The 19354-nt window shown below is 40.8% G+C and overlaps 1 protein-coding gene across 1 annotated transcript; it reads right to left on the reverse strand.

The window, feature by feature from the left end:
* Window positions 1–1641: 1641 nt before the first annotated feature.
* Window positions 1642–4961, reverse strand: ZNF597 (zinc finger protein 597). The gene is given in 9 exon segments (XM_054589139.1): window positions 1642–1705; window positions 1707–1832; window positions 2149–2302; window positions 2305–2493; window positions 2496–2640; window positions 2642–2753; window positions 2755–2833; window positions 2836–2919; window positions 4823–4961. Coding segments are annotated over 9 exon segments (1092 nt in total).
* Between the last annotated feature and the right edge of the window lie 14393 nt (window positions 4962–19354).

Genomic DNA, 19354 nt, shown 5'->3' on the forward strand with positions numbered 1-19354 from the left:
CAAGATTCCCCGTTTCTTAAACAATAACCATTCCATTTAATAATATTATGCTCCAACATTTACATATAACAGCAGTATCTAAACACCTATATATTGTCAAGTATTTTTGGTTAAACTCTGTATGTATTTTTCTTTGGAGAGGAAATTTCTTTTAAACCCTAACCCAACTAAAACTATTAGGGCTGTACTCTACAAGTTGCAATCTCTGATCTGATCATAGGGATGAGAGTTTGAAGTTATAGTGGTTTTTTTTTTTTATCCTCCCTCACCTGAGGACATTTTTCATTGCTTTTTTAGTGGGGAGGGGAGGGGAGAGAGAAACATCAATGTGAGAGAGAAGCATCAAATGGTTGCCTCCCATATACATCCAAACCAGAGATCAAACCTGTAAGCTATGTATGTGCCCTGACAGAGAACTGAACCTGCAACCTTTAGATCATGGAATGATACTCCAACAGAGCCATACCAGCCAGGGCTAGGAAGTTTTTCTGTTGCTTAATAAGCATACATGTAAGTCAAGCATGGGATAAAGCACAAAAGGAATGTGAAGGGGCTCCAGACTATGTATGTACAGCATAGTCTCCATGATTACATCTTTATCTGTCTACCTCAGCCTCCTCAGATGTTTGCAGTGCTAACATGATACAAATGCCAACACATAATGCAGTGTGGCAGAATGTACAGCCTTTGGCATCAGAGACCTAAGGCTACATGTTCAGCTTTGTGCTGTTTTTGTGTCTTGGTCAAGGTACTGACTAGACTTTCAGGCTTGTTTCCTAGTTATGAAATGAGGGTAGTCCTTTCTTTGTCACAGATTTATTCTGAAGATTAAATTACCTAACATACCTAATGTATCTGGCATGCTCACTAAACAACAGATACTATTTTTCATAGCAAAGTGGTAATAATGTGCCTCAGTAGAGACAAGAGGTAAATCTTCTTAGAGAGGAGCAAGTATCTTTCCCTTGATTAAGTCCAGGTACCAAACCGGGTTATGGTCATACTGCTAAAATTTCTTGACAACACTTAATCACAAAGGCCAACAGCATCAGATCTGAGAATGGAAACTCTATAGATATTGATACCCATTAAGACACTAACTAGTCCCCACGTATCTGGGAACTTTTCATATAAGGGGGGGGAAAAGCTTCTAAACCTTTCCACAAATTAATGTGTAAAACAGCAATAATCTCAAACAAATATTACATTCAGATAGTTATAGCAAAAAGCCCAACAGGTATAAAAGTACTTTCCTAAATGCTGTATCTACAGGACTGGAAAAAAAATAAATTCTCCTCCTTCTAATTTCCTTAGAAACAATGTAAACAAAATTCAAAGAGCTCTAGAAGTAACTTTTAATGAAAACTGAATTTAAAAAAATGTTCTCAACTTGTACAAATGGAATTTAAACAGTAATTGAGTTACTGAGTTAGGATCCTGGCATCATTCTCTAGCTATGGCATTGTTTATGCTTCCTTTATTATGAAATAGAAATCATAGTACCCAAATCAAGGTTGTGGTGAAAATTAAATAATATATTACATGGAATATGTAAAGTGCTTACTTAGCAAATAGGGTAATTGTTCCCCATATTTAGCATAGCTCCTGAAATGCATAAGCATTAATGAAAATTTGTTGTATTTACATAACATTTTTCATATGGGTTCATTGATGAATAACGAGATACACATTCAACTGGAAACTCCCCACACACAGTAAATTTAAAAGATTTCTCTCCTGTCTGGCTTTTGTGGTAGCATGCAAGCTCTGAGTCCAAAATAAAACTTTTTGCATATGTTTTGCATTTATGGGACTCTTCTTCTTTATGAAAGCTCTAAGGAGAAATAAATTCAGAACCCTGACTGGTGTGGCTCAGTTGGTTGGATATCAGACTATAGGGCAAAATGTCGCTGGTTGGATTCCAGATCGGGGCACATGCCTGGGTTGTAGGCAGTCCCTAGATGGGGGCATGCGAGAGGCAACTGGTCAATGTTTATTGATGTTTCTCTTCCTCGCTTTCTCCCTCCCTTCCCTTCTCTCTATAAATAAAATCTTTTAAAAACATATTTAAAAATAATAAACTCAGAGATACATAGAAAGCTCATCACACATTTGGGACATTAAAGTTTGATTTTTGAGAACAAAAACAAATTTTCCCCATAATCTCTGCAGCATTCAGAGTCATCCTTGTGGCCCTTCTCAGGAAGGGCAAGATGTGAGGTCTTCCTGAAGCATTTCATGCACTGAATGTACTGACACTGAGTGGCTGGTGTGTGCATATTCTCATGCAAAGCAAGATTTTTTGACCAAAATATTTAACAGCGTTTGTACATTCAAAGGCTTTTTTGTGTGTGTAAGCATGGTTTTTTTGATGCTGTCTTAATGCTAGGAGCCACAGAAAACCTCTTCCACATATGCCACATGTGTAGAGTTTCTCTTTTATATGGACATTCATGCGCTGAATCAGATGTGAGCGCTGGCAGAAGCTGCTCACTTATAGAGCTTCTTGCCAATATGGATTCTCCTGCGCATCCTCAGGTTTGCTCTATGACTGAAAATCTTCCCACAGATATCACATTTATACTTTTTCTCTCCTGTGTGAGTTTTCTGATGCAAAACAAGGTATGAATTATCACAGAAGGCTTTGGTCACATTCAGGACACCTGTACAAATTTCTGGCTTCCTCCCAGGGAAATTCAAGAATTTCAGAAAGTGCTCTGGTTTCTAATATTGAGATAGTTCTATTAATGGGTATAGTTTTCAATGGTAACTAAAAGGCTTATGAAACTTTTCTTGCAAGCAGAAGTTCCATCTGATATTTTCTTTCACGGGGCCCATCAGTGGAGTATTTTTCTAGCTCTTCAAGTCCTATAGATTTAAGACTTAGCTGCTGATTATTCTCAATTTTGCCTTCCCCTCCTGTTGATAAAAACAAAACAAAGCATAAACAACATCCTGAAATAGTACTGGGAAAAGAACAAGCTAAGGTAGTTACACAGAGCACCAGGGTAACTGCAGGTGCTTTATTCTATAACTCAGACACTGATGACATACACAATCAGGAGTCAGAAGTCTCTACTGGCTTCCCAAAGGATCCAGTTTTAGGCAAGCCTGTAGGAGAAAAGGAGAAAATAGCTATAACTAAGTCAGGGTCCAATGGGATAGGGGCTAAGGGCAATCTTGGTAGATACTGTCTACAGGTGAGGTTTTCCAGTTAGTCTATTTAAGCCTCAAGAGCTTTTCATCATTTAAGCAATCTTAAGTGATACCTGAGCAACCACAATTGGAATAGAGAATGGGATTCCTAATTATCAAGAAAGAACGAGAACAAATGAGTATTTTTCTACCTACCAGAGAAACACTCTGATTATTAGAAACAGTTTTATTGTTACAAGGAGAGTTCTCCAATTTTTTTTTTCTTTTTACCTCTCACTAAGGAAAGATCAAGGTAGAGTTGCTATGCAAACCACAGGGTAATAATAACCAGTCTCACTGCTATGATGGCTGGCAAAACTCAAACCTGCTAAAAAGCATTTCTTTTTAATATTTTACTAACATCCTTAATTTATAAAGCCAATATATGAATACAAAAGGGGTCTTTCTTTCCAAAGAAACAGCCCTATGATTGACCCAGCTCGCTACCTGGAAAGCAATACTGGGCTCAGTGTGTTGTACAGGAATCCAAACAGTACTCAGTGGTTTTGCTGTTTTGAGGAGACCAAGTTCAGGGGTGCTAACATGGTTAGAATTTGACAGCAAAATATCAGAGAAGAGGCAGGTGCCCAGGCAGAAAGCTCTGGGAATCTAGATGGGATCCCCTTAAGACTCTGGCTGAGTACTAATCTATAAGTGCATGTGAGAAAACCAGAGAAAGAACCACCAAAAAGGAACAGAGAACAATCTCCAGAGTTCACATACCACTTCAGTAGTTCATGTTCCCACAGCCAATAGGAAGACTCCCTAACAGGCATAGGCAGTATCCTCAGAAAGACATTGCCTTAGCAGCAGGCCAATCAGCCCTAAACTAAAGATTACTCTGAACACACCCTAACAAAGTAAAAAGCTAGCTTTGAAAGGAGTGTATTGATTTCAAGTAACTGAAATGCACCCCACTACAAAGTTCGAAAATATCTTTAAAAATACAATAAAAGGCCAGCATCCAACAACATAAAACTCACAATGTCCAGCATCCAACCAAAAATTACCAGACATGTAAAGCAGAAAAATATGATCCATAACTAGGAGCAAAATCAATCAACAAACCCAGAAATAATGCAGAGGATAAAACTAGTAGAAAGAATATAGGAATATCTATTTAAATATACTTCATATGTATGAGAAGATAGAGGAAAACATGAACATGAAGAAAAAAATGGAAAATATAAAATACGAGTCATAGGATAGTTCAAAAAGTCAACCCTCATCAGGGATAAAATCTATTCAGGTACAGAGTTCCCCTTAGGTAAGAGAGACATAGCATTCTCCTAACAGTCATCAATTTCTAGACTTTAACAATGATAGTAATCTATACTAATGGAGTTTCATAAGTAAAATTGTGAATTGACTGTAACAAATATTTAAGAAGATAACCAGGTACTACCATGTCTCATAACAAACCATAGTCACTGTACTAGAAAGAATTTTTGCATTTTAAAAATCATTTCATCCTTTGAAAACTGCACCCTCATACAAGTTCATATCATATCTACATAAATTATCCAGGGATAGGTCCTAATCCCCCATACCAACATGTGGATTAGACATGAAATCCTAATCACAGAACTGACCAAAGTTCCAAAATCCAGAAAAACAACTGCCTTACCCATGAAGGCCATATCCTCAAAACACTCCTGGGTGGTGTCTCTGCTGAGGGACCTCTGGGCAGGTTGCAGACTCACACTTTCCTCTTGAGATAAATACACAGCCAGATGCTCAAACAGCATTTATCCCTTTAACAACATGAGTGGCCCACACGACAAGAGTTGGGAACACCATCCCCTCACTCAGTCTAGGAAAACTAAGAAGAGCTAGAAACATTAGACACAAGGAGAATATCGCTTGGTGTAAAAGGTTCCTGAGTGCTGAGGATGGAACATATATGGGTTCTAAGGGCTCCAGGTGGGGATTGGGAAGGAGGGAGTAAAAATGTACATAATTTTTTAAAATCCTCACTTGAGGATATGTTTTTATTGATTTTAGAGAGAGAGGAAGGGAGAGAGAAAGAGAGAAACATCAATGTGAAAGAGAAATATCAATTGGTTGCCTCCTATAGGCACCTCGACCCAGGATCAAACCCACAGCCTAGGTATGTGTCCTGACCAGGGATTGAACCCGCAACATCTGGATGTACAGGAGGATGTTCCAACCAACTGAGCTACCAGCTAGGGCTAAAAATGGACATAATTACTGAGTTAGTGCTATAAGGACCAAGACAGTAAACTGTTAAGTTCTACAAGAGATTATTAGAAGAGAAAAGGTTAGGGAACAACTCTCGGGGAATATTAAGTAAGGATGCACTAGCAGGGGTGTCTACCCTTTTGGCATCTCTGGGCCACACTGGAAGAAGAAGAGTTGTCTTGGGCCACATATTAAATACACAAACACTAACAAAAACTGATGAATGCAAAAAAAAAAAAAAAAAAGGTTTAAAGTAAATTTTCGATTTTGTGTTTGGCCACATTCATAGCCATCCCTGGCCCCATGTGGCCCACAGGCTGGACACCCCTGCCTAAGGTAAAGGAGAGGACTAAGCAGCCCAGGAAGAATCATGAAAGTGATAGGGATTCAGGGCTCGCCCTACACCCTTCCCTCTGCTAGTCCCTCTAGTTCTTCCATATGACACTCACTGCTAAGCTCACTGTTGCATCACATCTAGGCCTATTCCTTATCAGTCCTATATAAATCAACAGAACTTCAGTGTGATTAAGAATCACCTGGAGGTTCTGTTTGTGTTTATTCAACAAGATGGAATAAGAAACAGGTATAGAAGCCTAGAAATCTGTGATTTGAGCAGCATTTCAGAAAGACACTTTGAGGTCCTGTTCCAGGTAGTGATTTTGAAAGTAAGAATTTGGTAAGCCATTTCTCCCATGTGCCTGGGAGAGAAAACAACTTGTTGAAAGGGATATTTGGAGACCAGGGGCCCTCCCGTTAAGCAGTTCCTGCCTTATTTTAAAAGAGGGCAGGCAGAGCACAGAAAGCAGCTACAGGAAATTGGACTGGGAGGTAAGGAACTGGTCTCCCCTGGGCCCTGGTTATCCGAAGCGTAGACTTCATCTCCGGGGCGGGCGTGCATTCTTCCAGACGCCACAGGGACTTCGGGCCAGAACTAGGAGGGACGAGGAATGTCCTTAGAGGTCCAATTTCTCTGCACATCTCCTTCGCGCACTGCCAGTCTCCCTCGCTTCCCTTGAAAGACCTGAGCCGATGGCTCTTCTCCTGGTCCCAGTCTCGTAAGGGCTTACTCCCCTGCCGGCCAGGCACCACTTACCGCTCCAGGACTAATGATATTGGAAAACCTCTCGCTACCCAGGCAGAAGTAGCAGAAAGCGATCCCCAAAAGAAAACCGAGACCGCAAATACAGGCCACAGTGACTATCCCTCGCTCTCATTCTCCCCAACAGTGGAGGTGCGAATCCAATGCAGTTAAGCAACTCTGTCCCGCGATTGGCCAGCGTGACCATGGAAGAGCCGGTTCTCTTTTGTTCGCTTCTACGCCAGACCGATGGGTCACCAGGCATTCTGGGATATGTAGTCTCTTTCCGGTTTTTCCCAGGGAGCATTTCCGGTTCCGCTGCCTGGGTCTCCTCGGTGAGCTCCGTGCGGGCTGACCGGAGAAAGTGGAGCGTTAGAATGACTCCAGAGGGACGTAAATGTCTCAAGAAAGGACGAAAGCAAAAAGACAGGGAGACTCTGGAACCCAAAAGATTATAGTACCAAAAGTTGGGTCCAGCTGGCAGTGTCCTGTGGGCCCAAAACTTGGGTTCCGCTGGGATGAGGTGAATAAGTGGCCAGAAATGGGGGTCCTAGTCTTGGCCTGAGCAGTCCACTGTGTCTTGAACTAACTGTGGGTACGTAGAATGTAATGGGGTGTCTTCAGCACAGGCTAAGTTCTGCTTGGCTTAGGCTAGTTTGCTAGTCTCCAACCCAATGTAGTTTAGGGCAGCGATTTTCAACCTTTTTCATCTTACGGCACACGTAAACTAGTAAAATTCTGCAGCACACCAAAAAAAATTTTTTTTGCCGACCTAACAAAAAGTAGGTATAATTTTGATCCATTCACTGCTATTGTTATGTTGGCTGCCGTCGTTTATTAATTTGACAGTCTAAGGGAAAAGAGGTTAGTGTTCCTGATTAGTCAGGTTTTGCGTGTTTTAAAAACTTGCAGCAAACCTGTTAAAAACGCTGGTCTTGGAGGAAATGGGGGGCATCTGTAATAGTATTAACAATAAATGAAAGAAAGAAAGAAAATCACTGGTTTAGGTTCATTGTGCCTTAGGGATGTAGCCCAACTGAGATCAAGCTCAGAGCCTGAGGTGGGGAACAACTGTTGATTTGCTTCTCCAAACGTTGTATGTCTAATGATACCTCACGTTGAACCTGCCCCACTGCCACATATATTCCACTCTGATGACACTGGGTGCTGTGGTGTAGGGATTTGGAATTTAAAAATTGAGCTCCTACCCTGGCCAGGTAGTTCAGTTGGTTAGAGTGTCATCTCCATATGTCAAGGTTGTGGCTTTGATCCCCAATTATGGCACATACAAGAATCAACCAATGAATTCATCAATATATTGAACAAAAAAATCAATATCTCACCCCTCCTCCCATATTTCTCTCACTCTCTTTCAAAATCAATAAATTTAAAAAATTTAAAAATAAAAAGAATTGTTTGGGTTCTCTTGGCCAACATACAACTTTGCTTCCCCCAGGTGCAAAGAGCTCAGAATGCCTCTCCTCAGATTGTATTTTCAAAGTTGTCAGTTTACAAATGTGCTTGTATGAAAAACCAAGGATGATGAGTACCCTAATAGAAAATTATTAGTGAGTCTCAATATATTTTCTTATTCTAGTGCCAGGCATGTACTTATACTTAAAAGGATACTCAAGGAATGGTTGCATGGTTATTGAAATAATATTGTCAAAATTCACAAAATAAGTATTGGGATTTGGCAGACAGAATATCAGGATAGTTTCAGCTGCAAGTAACAGAAAACCCAACAAAACCATGTTCAAGTATAGGGCACTTACAGGTTGGGTAATTAAGTGGTTCAGTGACACCATCAAGGTCCCATTGCTTCCATATTTCTCCTCTGCCATCCTTAGCACATTGGTGAAGGTGACAGTACATTCTGTCATGTACTTCTCTATCCTAATCCAGTCATTATTCAGAATAAAAAGACTACCTGGCACTGTTGGAAGGACCCAGCCTCCCCTGACCATCTATTTGCACACAATCAGGGCTCTGTTGGAAAAGAAAAAGAAGAAAGTAGAGTAGATAAGTAACTAACAGTATTCCACAAATGACATCTGTTGACAGGTAGCTAAGAGCTAAGTTTTGTGGGACTAGGTCTCAAAAGATGTATCTGGTTGTTCCAGGAGGAAAAAGGTATTGAAAGGACAGGTATAAGAATGATAAGGGTAAACTTCCCAATGGGCTCAACCAATCCAAAACATAAATGGTCAAGAAGAGCTAACAGTCTGGTATGTATTAGTCTAAACCAAAAGCATGTTCATCGTAGAGTCATGGTACCGCTCAAGTAGTCCACTTTACCCACTTCATTTGTGCTTATATTTAATGGTATTCTTATTTCAGGCATGTCTCATTTTGGGCTCAGATTCTCCTGATTTTGACTTTTGGCCCTTTCATCAAGAATGAGAGGTTCTCGTGGCTCTTTGCTTTGAACTGTGTTCTCATTATTACAAACAGATAAACACAGTTTCCAATGGCTAGAAATGAAGCTTGTGTCATTAACTCAATGGATAACCCATGTCTCTGAAGTGGGAAAGGAAATAGGATCTTTCCTAGACCTTCTAACTACCAAAACTAAGCAAGCAGAGCAAGAAAGCAGCTGGGAAGCTTGATCTTGCTAAAAATAAAGAGACGAGTCTAAGATAGACCAAGACTGAAAGAATAAGACAGTTACATGCCTAACTTGATTTTTAAAAAATCAGAGATGCGTGAGTATATGCCCATCATATGTTCAAGTGAAACATTTTAATCATCAAAATTTCAAAAATCCTTCTGCCACAATCTTCTGACAAGTTTCTTTACATCAGTCTTTAAAATTATAATAATGATAATAATAATCTATCTGTATTGTTTCTTCCTATAGCCAAACATGTTTTCTCTCCGAAGATCACATCATTAAAAAAAAAATTAAAAATAACTTTATTATCTAAAAAGTAGTAGCTCTGGCTGGTGTGGCTCAGTGTATTGCACACTGGCCTGCAAACCAAAGGGTCACGGGTTCAGTTCCCAGTGCAGGGCGCATGCCTGGGTTGCAGGCCTGGTCCCTGATAGGGGGAGCACAAGATGCAACCACATAATGATGTTTCTCTCCCTCTCTTTCTTCCTTCCTTCCCCTCTCTAAAGATAAATAAAATCTCTCTAAAAAATAAAAAGCAGCATATGTACATTTTAGAAAGTTAGAAAATGCAGCTAAATAAAAATCAGAAAATAAAAGCCTCACATTCTTATCACCCAGATATTATCATTGTTTACTCCTCTGTGTATATATTTTCCGTGGTAATTTTAAACATGATTTCCAGAATTAATTACTAGGTTTAGTGTTTTCAACACTCCCAGATGGCACCGTTTTTTAGGGTACATTACTTAAAAATAAGTAAGTCGCTGGCTTTTTATAGCCTTTTGAGTATGTTATCAATGGGGAATTGGCAGGACTTCACAATGAATCAAAGGAATTTAAATAAGAAAGACTTATCTTTTTTTCCCAATTTCAACAAGAGGATTTTCTCATAGGTATCCAAAATGCCTAACTGAGCAGTTAAACTAGGTTCGTTAGTATCCAGTCTGTCACTGAGGAAAGGATGGCTGCAGCTCATGCCTGAAGGAATTACTTTCACCAAAAACAAGATGCTCTTATGATTTTGAAACTAGTATCACCTCTAGCTGGGTAGGAGTTCATTCATCAGAAACAGGATCAGGGCTCGAAAATGTACCCCCCAATATGTTAATCCCATTACCAGAAAATGGATTTGCTCCATGTCAACTCTAACAGAATGCTTTAGTCACTGAGGCCAGAAATGCTTCCAAAGTAAGATTCTGGACCAACTGTTATTGATTATAGAATAAAACAGAGGCTGCAACCAGAAAGTCCTGGAGAGCAATGAAATCTACAGAGAATGCAGGTTAGACAGTGAGGGTGGATAAGAAACAATGAGTTGCATAGTATGTTAGTAGACTGCATGCTTAGATAATTAATTTCTCCCCAAAGGGCTCATCAGATTGAGAGAGTTGAGATCAGGAGTTTAATTTTCTGAGACAGCTGGCCTAGGAGTAAAGGAAACAGCATGGCCAGGAGCAAAGGGATGGCTTTGCCTCTTACCCCTGCAGCATACAGAAGGGTAGCACCTGAAGGAAAGAGGCACTGAGCCAACCAGAGTGGGGAGATTTCCGGGGGGTGAGTCTAAGCCTGCTATGTCCTGCTGTGTATGATGTTCTTACAGTTAGAGGAAGCCTGCTGAAATGAAGTCCACTTTATTGGTCATTTTTTAAAAAATTATTAATACTGAGTGACAGAGGTTTAGTGAAACAACTGCTTTTACTTCACTGGTGAGTGGGTGAGTATATTCTTTTGTAAAGTAATTTGTCCCCAGTGTATCCATTGGGAGGTTTAAACTATTCATATCATTTGTCCCTGTAAATCTAATTTGTAAAACCTCTCTGTATTGATTGGGCATCTGATTTAATTAACTATACAGGGAGGCCCAAGATAACATTGGCTTAAACAAATAGCAACATTTTTCTTTCACATATACTGCAAGCTAGTATGACAGCTATGCTCTTGAAAGTTGTTAGGGATCCAGGCTCCTTCTGCTTTATGTTCCACTGCCATAAGGGTGTTTTATTTCATGATTCTAGTCCAGTATGGCTTACCACCACATCTGCATTGCAGCCAGCAGCAACAGGAAAGGGAAGGCATGTGCCTTCCTTTTCAGGGTAAAACTTGGAGGTTGCATCTGTCACTTCAGTTCACATCCCATCAACTACAACTTAATCATGAGGTCATATAACAACACCTAGCTCAAGGCAGGCTTGGAAGCATGGTATGTATTTATTCTGGGTAGCCCATGCCCAGGTAAAAAGCAAAAGTTATATTATAGTGAGAACGAAGGAGAAATTAGACATCAAGGGCAACTGGCAATAAGTACCATGTTATCCTAAGAAAATATGTTGAAAATGGAATAAGATGAACAGAAATGTATGGAAAAACATGGAGATGGTCATTGCAGAATTATTTACAGTAGAGAAAAATTGGAAATGACCTAAAGTCTAAGTTGGAGGAAAGATTATGACCAATGAAGATGATATTTGTAAGGAGTTTTTAATAACATGAGGAAGTGCTGCTTTAAGTTTAAAAATGAGATACAAAATTGTACACAAAAGGCTGTAATTATTAAAAATGTACTGAAAAGAGCAGTAAAGAGACAAGCTAATGTTGAGTGACCATCTTTGGATAATGAGGAAAGGGTAAGTTTTTTCTTTATACTTTTCTATATTTTCTTACATGTTACAGTGGGTATATATTTCTTCTATAATTACTAGGCTAATTATGTTGTGGCTCTGGATTTAGATTTCCTGGGTTAAAATTCCTCCTAACAGCTCTAACATTTTGGGTTATTTATTTAACCTCTATAAACCTCACTTTCCATATCCGCAGAATAGGAATAATGATTGTAACTACCTCATGTGATTGTTGGGATGATTAAATGAGATAGTACGTTAAACAACACTTAGCATAAAAGAAGTGTTCAAAAAAGTATGAGCTTTATGATACATTAGTGTAGTCCACATATATCTTCCAGTAATGAGGTGTTCCCAGAGAACAGAGAAGAATAAGGCTGAATTTTGAGAGTTAAACTGGGATAATGGAAATAAAATCGCATTTCTGTAAAAATAAGTAATCTTAATTGAAGGCTAGAAAGTTAACCAAGGCATGACTTACAATCTAAAATAGAACGTGTTTACAGAGCGGCCTGGCTCGGGTGGAGCCAAGAGAAAGAAGAGTCATCAAGAGTCTGGCAACCCTCCCAGCACTGCTCAGACACAAGGAACACTGGACTTGTGGGGCAAGCATTCCTGACACTAGGGAATGGACTGTTGTATTATACGCTGCCTGGGTAAAAGACTCTCTGTTTTTCTTCCTCTTATACCCTGCTTACCAAGAACTTTCTGGTTGGTAATCTAGCTTCCCAGGAATACTATAAAGGAGAATCTGGAGCAGGGATATAAGTATTTGAATGACTCTTAACTACAAAACAACCAGCATTTGGCATCATTTCGTTTAAGTCTCAGTCTTGTGAGTATGACTGGTAAGCCCAGTATCAGGGTACACTGACAATATAAGTAGAGAGCCAGACCATCCCAATATAGTAGCTTGACCCTCTGAGTCCAAGCTAAGTGACCACATGGTCTGCAAAATACGAATAATGATTGTAACTATCTGTCACCTCTGTCTCGGTTCACATTGCAGCAAGCAGTATCATCCTTCATGGTCTCTTATACACTTGTATCATTTTACACTAGAAGGGGATTTCTTTGAAAGCAAAATATTTGATTTCTGGTTCTACTGGCTTTGATCCATGTAAATCTTAATAAAAGCTTCAGAATCACAAGTCAGAATAATCTACTCCAGCTCAAGCCAGTCTCAAGGAGCCTTTCTCCTCTCCTAGGAGTGCTGTCAGGTGGTCCAGAGTCCTCTCGAGCAGAGCAGATGCTGGTCAACAAGCTGACTGTCTCCAGAGCTTGCCAGTGAATGGCTTGCTCATAATCTGTTTCTGAGACCCTGAAAAAAAAATGTTTTTAGGGTCTTCCTGGAAACCCTGCATTTGTAAACCTAGCTGTCTTCCTGGGTGAGTCAGGAAAGCTATGATCCAAGAGAAGGCGTTGTGGTTTTAAGTGGTGAACGGTTCATTTGTTCCTTGGCTTTCATCCTTCATGGGGTTGCTGGGGAAAGAAGCTTCATTCTGCATGCTGTAAAGACCTGGTTGGGGTGGATTTCTTTCATCATTTATAAAATGGGACACCAATACCTACCTTTCAGGGCCATTGGGAAAGTTAATGAGTACATTCAGGAAGCACTGTAATACAATGAGTGGCATGTAGCAGACACTCAGCAAATATGCATCCACTCATATTCCATTGTCCTGTGTAAGTACCTCTGTTGAAATCCTTATCAAACCATCCTGTAATCATGTACCTTCTCAAAGGCAAAGAGTGTGTCTCAGTTACCAACTGTAACCACAGCTCCTAGCATAGTGCTCAGCTCTCTGTAAAAGAGGGAAGAAAGAAAAGAATCTGATATCCAAGCCTGACCCTCATCTCACTCACACTCACTTTTTATTTAGGAAAATGTCATAATGCTTGTCTGTGTAAATAAGATCTCTGAGAGGATAACAGACACTGGTAGCAGTGGTTACCTGGAGAACTCTGTATCAAAGGGAGGGAAACTTACTTTTCCATACATCCTTTTGTCCTGCTTTTAAAAATTTTACCCTGGCTGGTATGGTTCAGTGGATTGAATGCTGGCCTGCAAACAGAAGGGTCCCTGGTTCGATTCCTGGTCAGAGGACATGCCTGGGTTGCAGGTGGGGTCCCCAGTTGGGGGTGTGTGAGAGGCAACTAAATGATGTTTCTCACCCTCTCTTTCTCACTCCCTTCACCTCTTTCTATAAATAAATAAAATCTTTAAAAATTTACTATGCACATTCATACTTCTGAAAAATACTTACATCAGGAAATTCCCCCAAATTAAATCAAAATCAAAATATGTTGGACACATCTGTAAAAATCCTATAAGGAAGAAATATAAGTGATTAATAAAAATAGGAAAACGATCAAACTTACTAAGAAATATACATTAAGATAGTGTGATCTTCACCTAGATTACAGAGGTAAAGAATGTTAATACTCCATATTGTTAAGGATGTGTGAAATAGGAGCCTTCTCACTAAAAAAATTTTAACCAACATTCTAAGAATTTTCCTTAAGGAAGTAATTGAATCGTGCAAATTTCTGTGCAAGGTTGTTAGTTGCAATGCCATTTACAACCCAAACGTGTGGGTATGTGGTGGGGGAACCCGATCATCAGCCCCTGCTATCTCTCTCCCCAACCCCAGTCCATCTGATGGAGCAGTGAGTAGGGCCCTAGGCCGCGCAATCACCCAAGTTGGTGTAAGAGACCAGTATGGACCAGATGAGAGCCTGGAAACTAAAGGGGAGAGGTGAAATTGAAATGCCATAATCTATGGAGAGATCTTGGCCTTGGATATTCATGGGATTGCAGAGAAAGTTAATTCTTATTTGGTACAGTATATATTAATTCTATAATTAGCAGAGTAACTTAGCTAGGGCTGTGGAAGGACAGAGCCTGCTCATGTAGATGGTAGCTTATTGCACTGCGTGGCCCAGAGGAAACTGGGTATCTTCCTATCTCTGAAGTGAGGGAAGGGTTCTGCAGCTGACGAGGCAGAAATTGAGGGTTTTCTTCAAGTGCTCCATAAAGAACTGTCTCTACTTTGCAGCTTAGAATGTGGCTAGACTACAGGGGTAGAGACTGCTGGCTTTGCCCACTTGTAGTGCCTCTAGGTATATCTCTGCTTGACCCATGGCCAGAGGGTAAGAAGAGCCATGAGTAAGTAGGCAAGAAAAAAATAATAATAATAAACCTGAAGAGACCTTGCAGTGAGAGGGAGAGGGAGGAGCAGGCAAAACTCTCAGAAACAAAATGGAGGAGACAGACAACAGTGATGCCTTCAATACAAGGACTGGAAATTTGATTGTAGCAAAACTTTCTGGAACTGAACAGAATGTTTGTTGTTTTTATTTAATCCAGTAGGTAAATTGAAGAAAAGGATGCTCATCATAAAGTCAGTGGTCTCTTAGATCAAATGGAATATCTCAAAACACACTAAAAAAGAAAAAGAAAAAACCAGGAAGGCAAAAACGGGGGTGGGGGGAACCAATCAGTACTGAGCTCAGTGCTGATTAGACGTTTCCTGAGCCAATCCCTGTCACCAAGAGGTGCCCTTCCCACTTGCTGGGTTATCTGAGCTAATCACGAAGCCAAGGGGGAATAGCTGACCTTAATTGGTTAGCGCCGATTTTAAGACCATTTTGAGGGTGTGGTCAATACCACTCACATAGTGGAGAAGGTAGAGTGGTTTTTTTAGAACATCTTGATTATCCATACAGTAACATATAAGTACCTAACTGAAACAATTGTCCTGAGGATAACTGCAATCCTGTGTAAGATGCTTAAAGCAATGTGTGGCCCTTAGTAAACCCTGGGAAAAGAGCTATTATTGTTATTTTCTCATTTGTGTTTAAAAAGTGTTTTTGACGTTTGAATGGATATGTATGCCCTTCTCAGTTTTGACAGTACATCTTAAACTCATTTTAAGCTCACCTATATATTGAATCTTAAACAATAGAATGTTCCTCTGTCATCAGCTAGGGAGTGCTTCTTAAACTTTAATATGCATATCAATCACTTAGGAAACCTGTTAAGTGTGGAATCTTAGTTAAATGCAAATTATAGTTCAGTCAATCTGGGTGAAGCTTGAGGTTCTGCATTTTTAACAAGCTCCCAGGTGGGTGCCAGTGCTGCTGGACCACAGACCACAGACCACATTTTGAGTAACAAGGACTTACATAGGGTTTTGCCTCTATTGTATGATTTAAGGGGCTTACCACTGCATCCATGGGGAAAAGGGAGAGGACAAGGAAAGCAAGAAATTTCCTTTTTTAAACCCTATATTTTTATTTAAAATTTTTAAATGGGATTACTTGAAAGAATAATGCAGTAAACACCTATGTACTCTTCACCTAGCTTCACCAATTGTTAACATTTAAGCAATTTTCTTTTGAGGACATGACACAGAATATATCTACATCACTTTCACCTTTGTCGAATGGTAAAAACTTTGACACATAGCCTCAACTTTGCCTCAAGGGAGGCCAAGAAATGTAAACCTAGTAACTGCAGCCAAGATATGGAGGTGTAGGTAGATATGCTTTGCCTCTTCATACAACCAAAAGGAGGACAACAAATTTAAAAACAAAACACAATCAAAACTGCCAAAAAAAAAAAAAAAATGGAACCGTATGGAAGCCCAACAACCCAAGTGTTAAAGAAGAAACATTCATCCAGACTGGTAGGAGAGAGGACGCATGGCAAGATGGCAGCTGGAGGATGGGGCGGTCCCATATCTGCATGTGGATAAACCAGGAGAAACAGCTGGGGAGCAATACAGACTGTGCAACCCAGGGTTCCAGTCAGGGAAAAAGAAAGCCTCAAAACCTGGGGCTGTAATAACCTGTGTGAGTTGCAGTGGTGGGACAAACTCCCAGCCTCACAGGAGTGTTTGTTGGAAAGACCCACAGGGTCCTAGAAAATACACAAACCCACCCACCCGTAAATCAGCACTATCGGGGCCCAACTTGCTTGTGGGTAGCAGAGGAAATGACTGAAAGCCAGCCAGTAGCTGAGCAAAAGGCATTGTTTTCTCTCTGACCCCCTCCCCAACATACAGTGCCAGAATACAACCATGTGAGTTGCCCCACCCTGGTGAATACCTAAGGCCCCGCCCCTTACAACATAATAGAGGAGTGCTAAAACAAAGAAATACAGCCCAATGAAAGAACAGATCAAAGCTCCAGAAAAAATACAACTAAGCAATGAAGAGATAGCCAACCCATCAGATGCACAGTTCAAAACACTGGTAATCAGATGCTCACAGAAATGGTTGAGTAGGGTCACAAAATAAAGGAAAAAAGTGAAGGCTATGTAAAGTGAAATAAAATTTACAGGGAACGAACAGTAAAGGGAAGGAAACTGGGACTCAAATCAACGATTTAGAGCAGAAGGAAGAAAAAACCTTCAACCAGAACAGAATGAATAAATAAGAATTTAAAAAAGTGAGGAGAGGCTTAGGAATCGCTGGGACAACTTTAAACATTCCAACATCTGAATCATGATGGTGTCAGAAGAAGAGGAAGAGCAAAAAATTGAAAACTTCTTTAAAAAAATAATGAAGGAGAAATTCCCCAATCTGGCGAATAGACTTCCAGGAAGTCCAGGAAGCTCAGAGAGTCCCAAAGTAGTTGGGCCCAAGGAAGCACACACTGAGACACGTCATAATTACATTACCCAAGATCAAAGATAAGGAGAGAATCTTAAAAGCAGCAAGAGAAAAGGAGACAGTTACCAACAAAGGAGTTCCCATAAGACTCTTAGCTGATTTCTCAAAAGAAACCTTACAGGTGAGAAGGGGGCTGGCAAGAAGTACTCAAAGTCATGAAAGGCAAGGACCTACATCCAAGATTACTCCATCCAGCACAGCTCTCATTTAGAATGGAAGGGCAGATAAAGTGCTTCCCAGATAAGGTCAAGTTAAAGGAGTTCTTCATCACCAAGCCCATATTGTATGAAATGTTAAAGGGGCTTATCTAAGAAAAAGAAGATCAAAACTATGAACAGTAAAATGACAACAAACTCACAACTATCAACAACTGAACCTAAAAGAAAAACAAACTAAGCAAACAACTAGAACAGGAACAGAATCACAGAAACGGGAGATCACATGGAGGGTTATCAGCGGGAAGGGGGAGGAGGGAGAATGAGGGAAAAGGTATAGGGAATAAAAAGCATAAATGGTAGGTACAAAATAGGGGGAGGTTAAGAATAGTACAGAAAACGGAGAAGCCAAAGAACTTATATGTACAACCTACGGACATGAACTAAGGGGTGGGGGGAATGCTGGTGGGAGTGTTGATGGGAGAGACCCGGTTCTTCTTATTACTGGACAATGGACCCATGGCGGGGGTGCTCAGATGCTATTACCAAAACATCCCCCATTCCCCAGGGTCCCTCGGTTATAGGTCCTTTGCCCGCCGTCCTTGGAATTATGGCTCTCAATGGCAGAGTTTGGTGAAAAAGGAATTATTTATTCAAAAGTTATACAGGTTTGATTAATGGCTAAATTTCACCCTTAAATCACAAAATCCCTTCAAAACACCCACCACTTAAGACACCCACCAACTCACAGAGTCCTGCCTTCCCCCCGTTGCCCAGTTAGGCCAGTCAGGGGTACCGTCCTTCAGAAGAAAAAGAACAGAAGTCTGGGGCTCGGCTAGGGAGGCCTCTCATGGTTCTCAGCACCATCTGCTGTGTCCCCACGATCTCCAGTTCTTAATCCAAAACCATGTGGCACTTTCTCATGGCCCACTAGCAAGAGTCCTTCCCCGCTTTTCTTCCTGCGTGGCCTTCTCATTGTTCCGCAAAGTCTGTGTCCCTCTGTATCTCCCGCAGGTCCTATCTCTCCTCTCTGTTACATTCTGTACTAAGTCTTTCAAACCTTGTTGGTTAGCCCTGTTGAGATGCAAAATAACCATCTTTGCATATGAGGTCTGAAGCTGTCCTGTTATTGACATGCAAAATGACTCTCAATGGCACTGCTGCACTTCAGGTGGGATGCTGGCCAGTTACTGATACACAAAATAACTCTCAATGGCCTTGCTCCAGGTCTTCCATCCTGCAGGGCAGTCCATCTTGGGGCGGGGAGAATATCTTATATTTTTTTTGGACACTCCAATTTCTGGACCCAGTTACAGATACCCTTTGGGGGACCATGGCTGTGCCCTGTTACATTCTTGCTGACACATGTAAAGAATTACGTATCAGCAAATTGTCCTTCAGACAAAAACGGAAGTCCAGAGCTCAGCTAGGCAGGCCTCTTGAGGTTCCCAGCACCATCAGCTGTGTCGCCACGATTTCCAGTTCTTAAGCCAAACCCACATGGCACCTTCTCATGGCCCACTAGCAAGAGCCTTTTCCCTCCTTTCCTTCCTGCATGGTCTTCACATTGTTCCCCCATGGAATGGAGCGAACCATCTCTGAGCTCTCAGGCATGCGGGCTGTAAGGAGGAGAAGGGGCAGGGAGCTGCCAGCATGGCTGCTACATCTTGCTTTCCTGCTTCCCCATACTGTGTGGTCAAAAGCCTCTAGCATAACTGCCGCGCCTGGGTCCCAACCCTGGCAGGAATCCTCCCCCACAACCCTATCTCCCACTCCTTCAGCAAGTTCTGCAACAGGTGGGGGGAGCTGCTTGC

The sequence above is a fragment of the Pteronotus mesoamericanus genome, unplaced genomic scaffold (genome assembly GCF_021234165.1).
Source record: "Pteronotus mesoamericanus isolate MK-2021 breed Mesoamerican mustached bat unplaced genomic scaffold, CSHL_Meso_final scaffold_167, whole genome shotgun sequence".
In the NCBI taxonomy this organism is placed as follows: domain Eukaryota; kingdom Metazoa; phylum Chordata; class Mammalia; order Chiroptera; family Mormoopidae; genus Pteronotus; species Pteronotus mesoamericanus.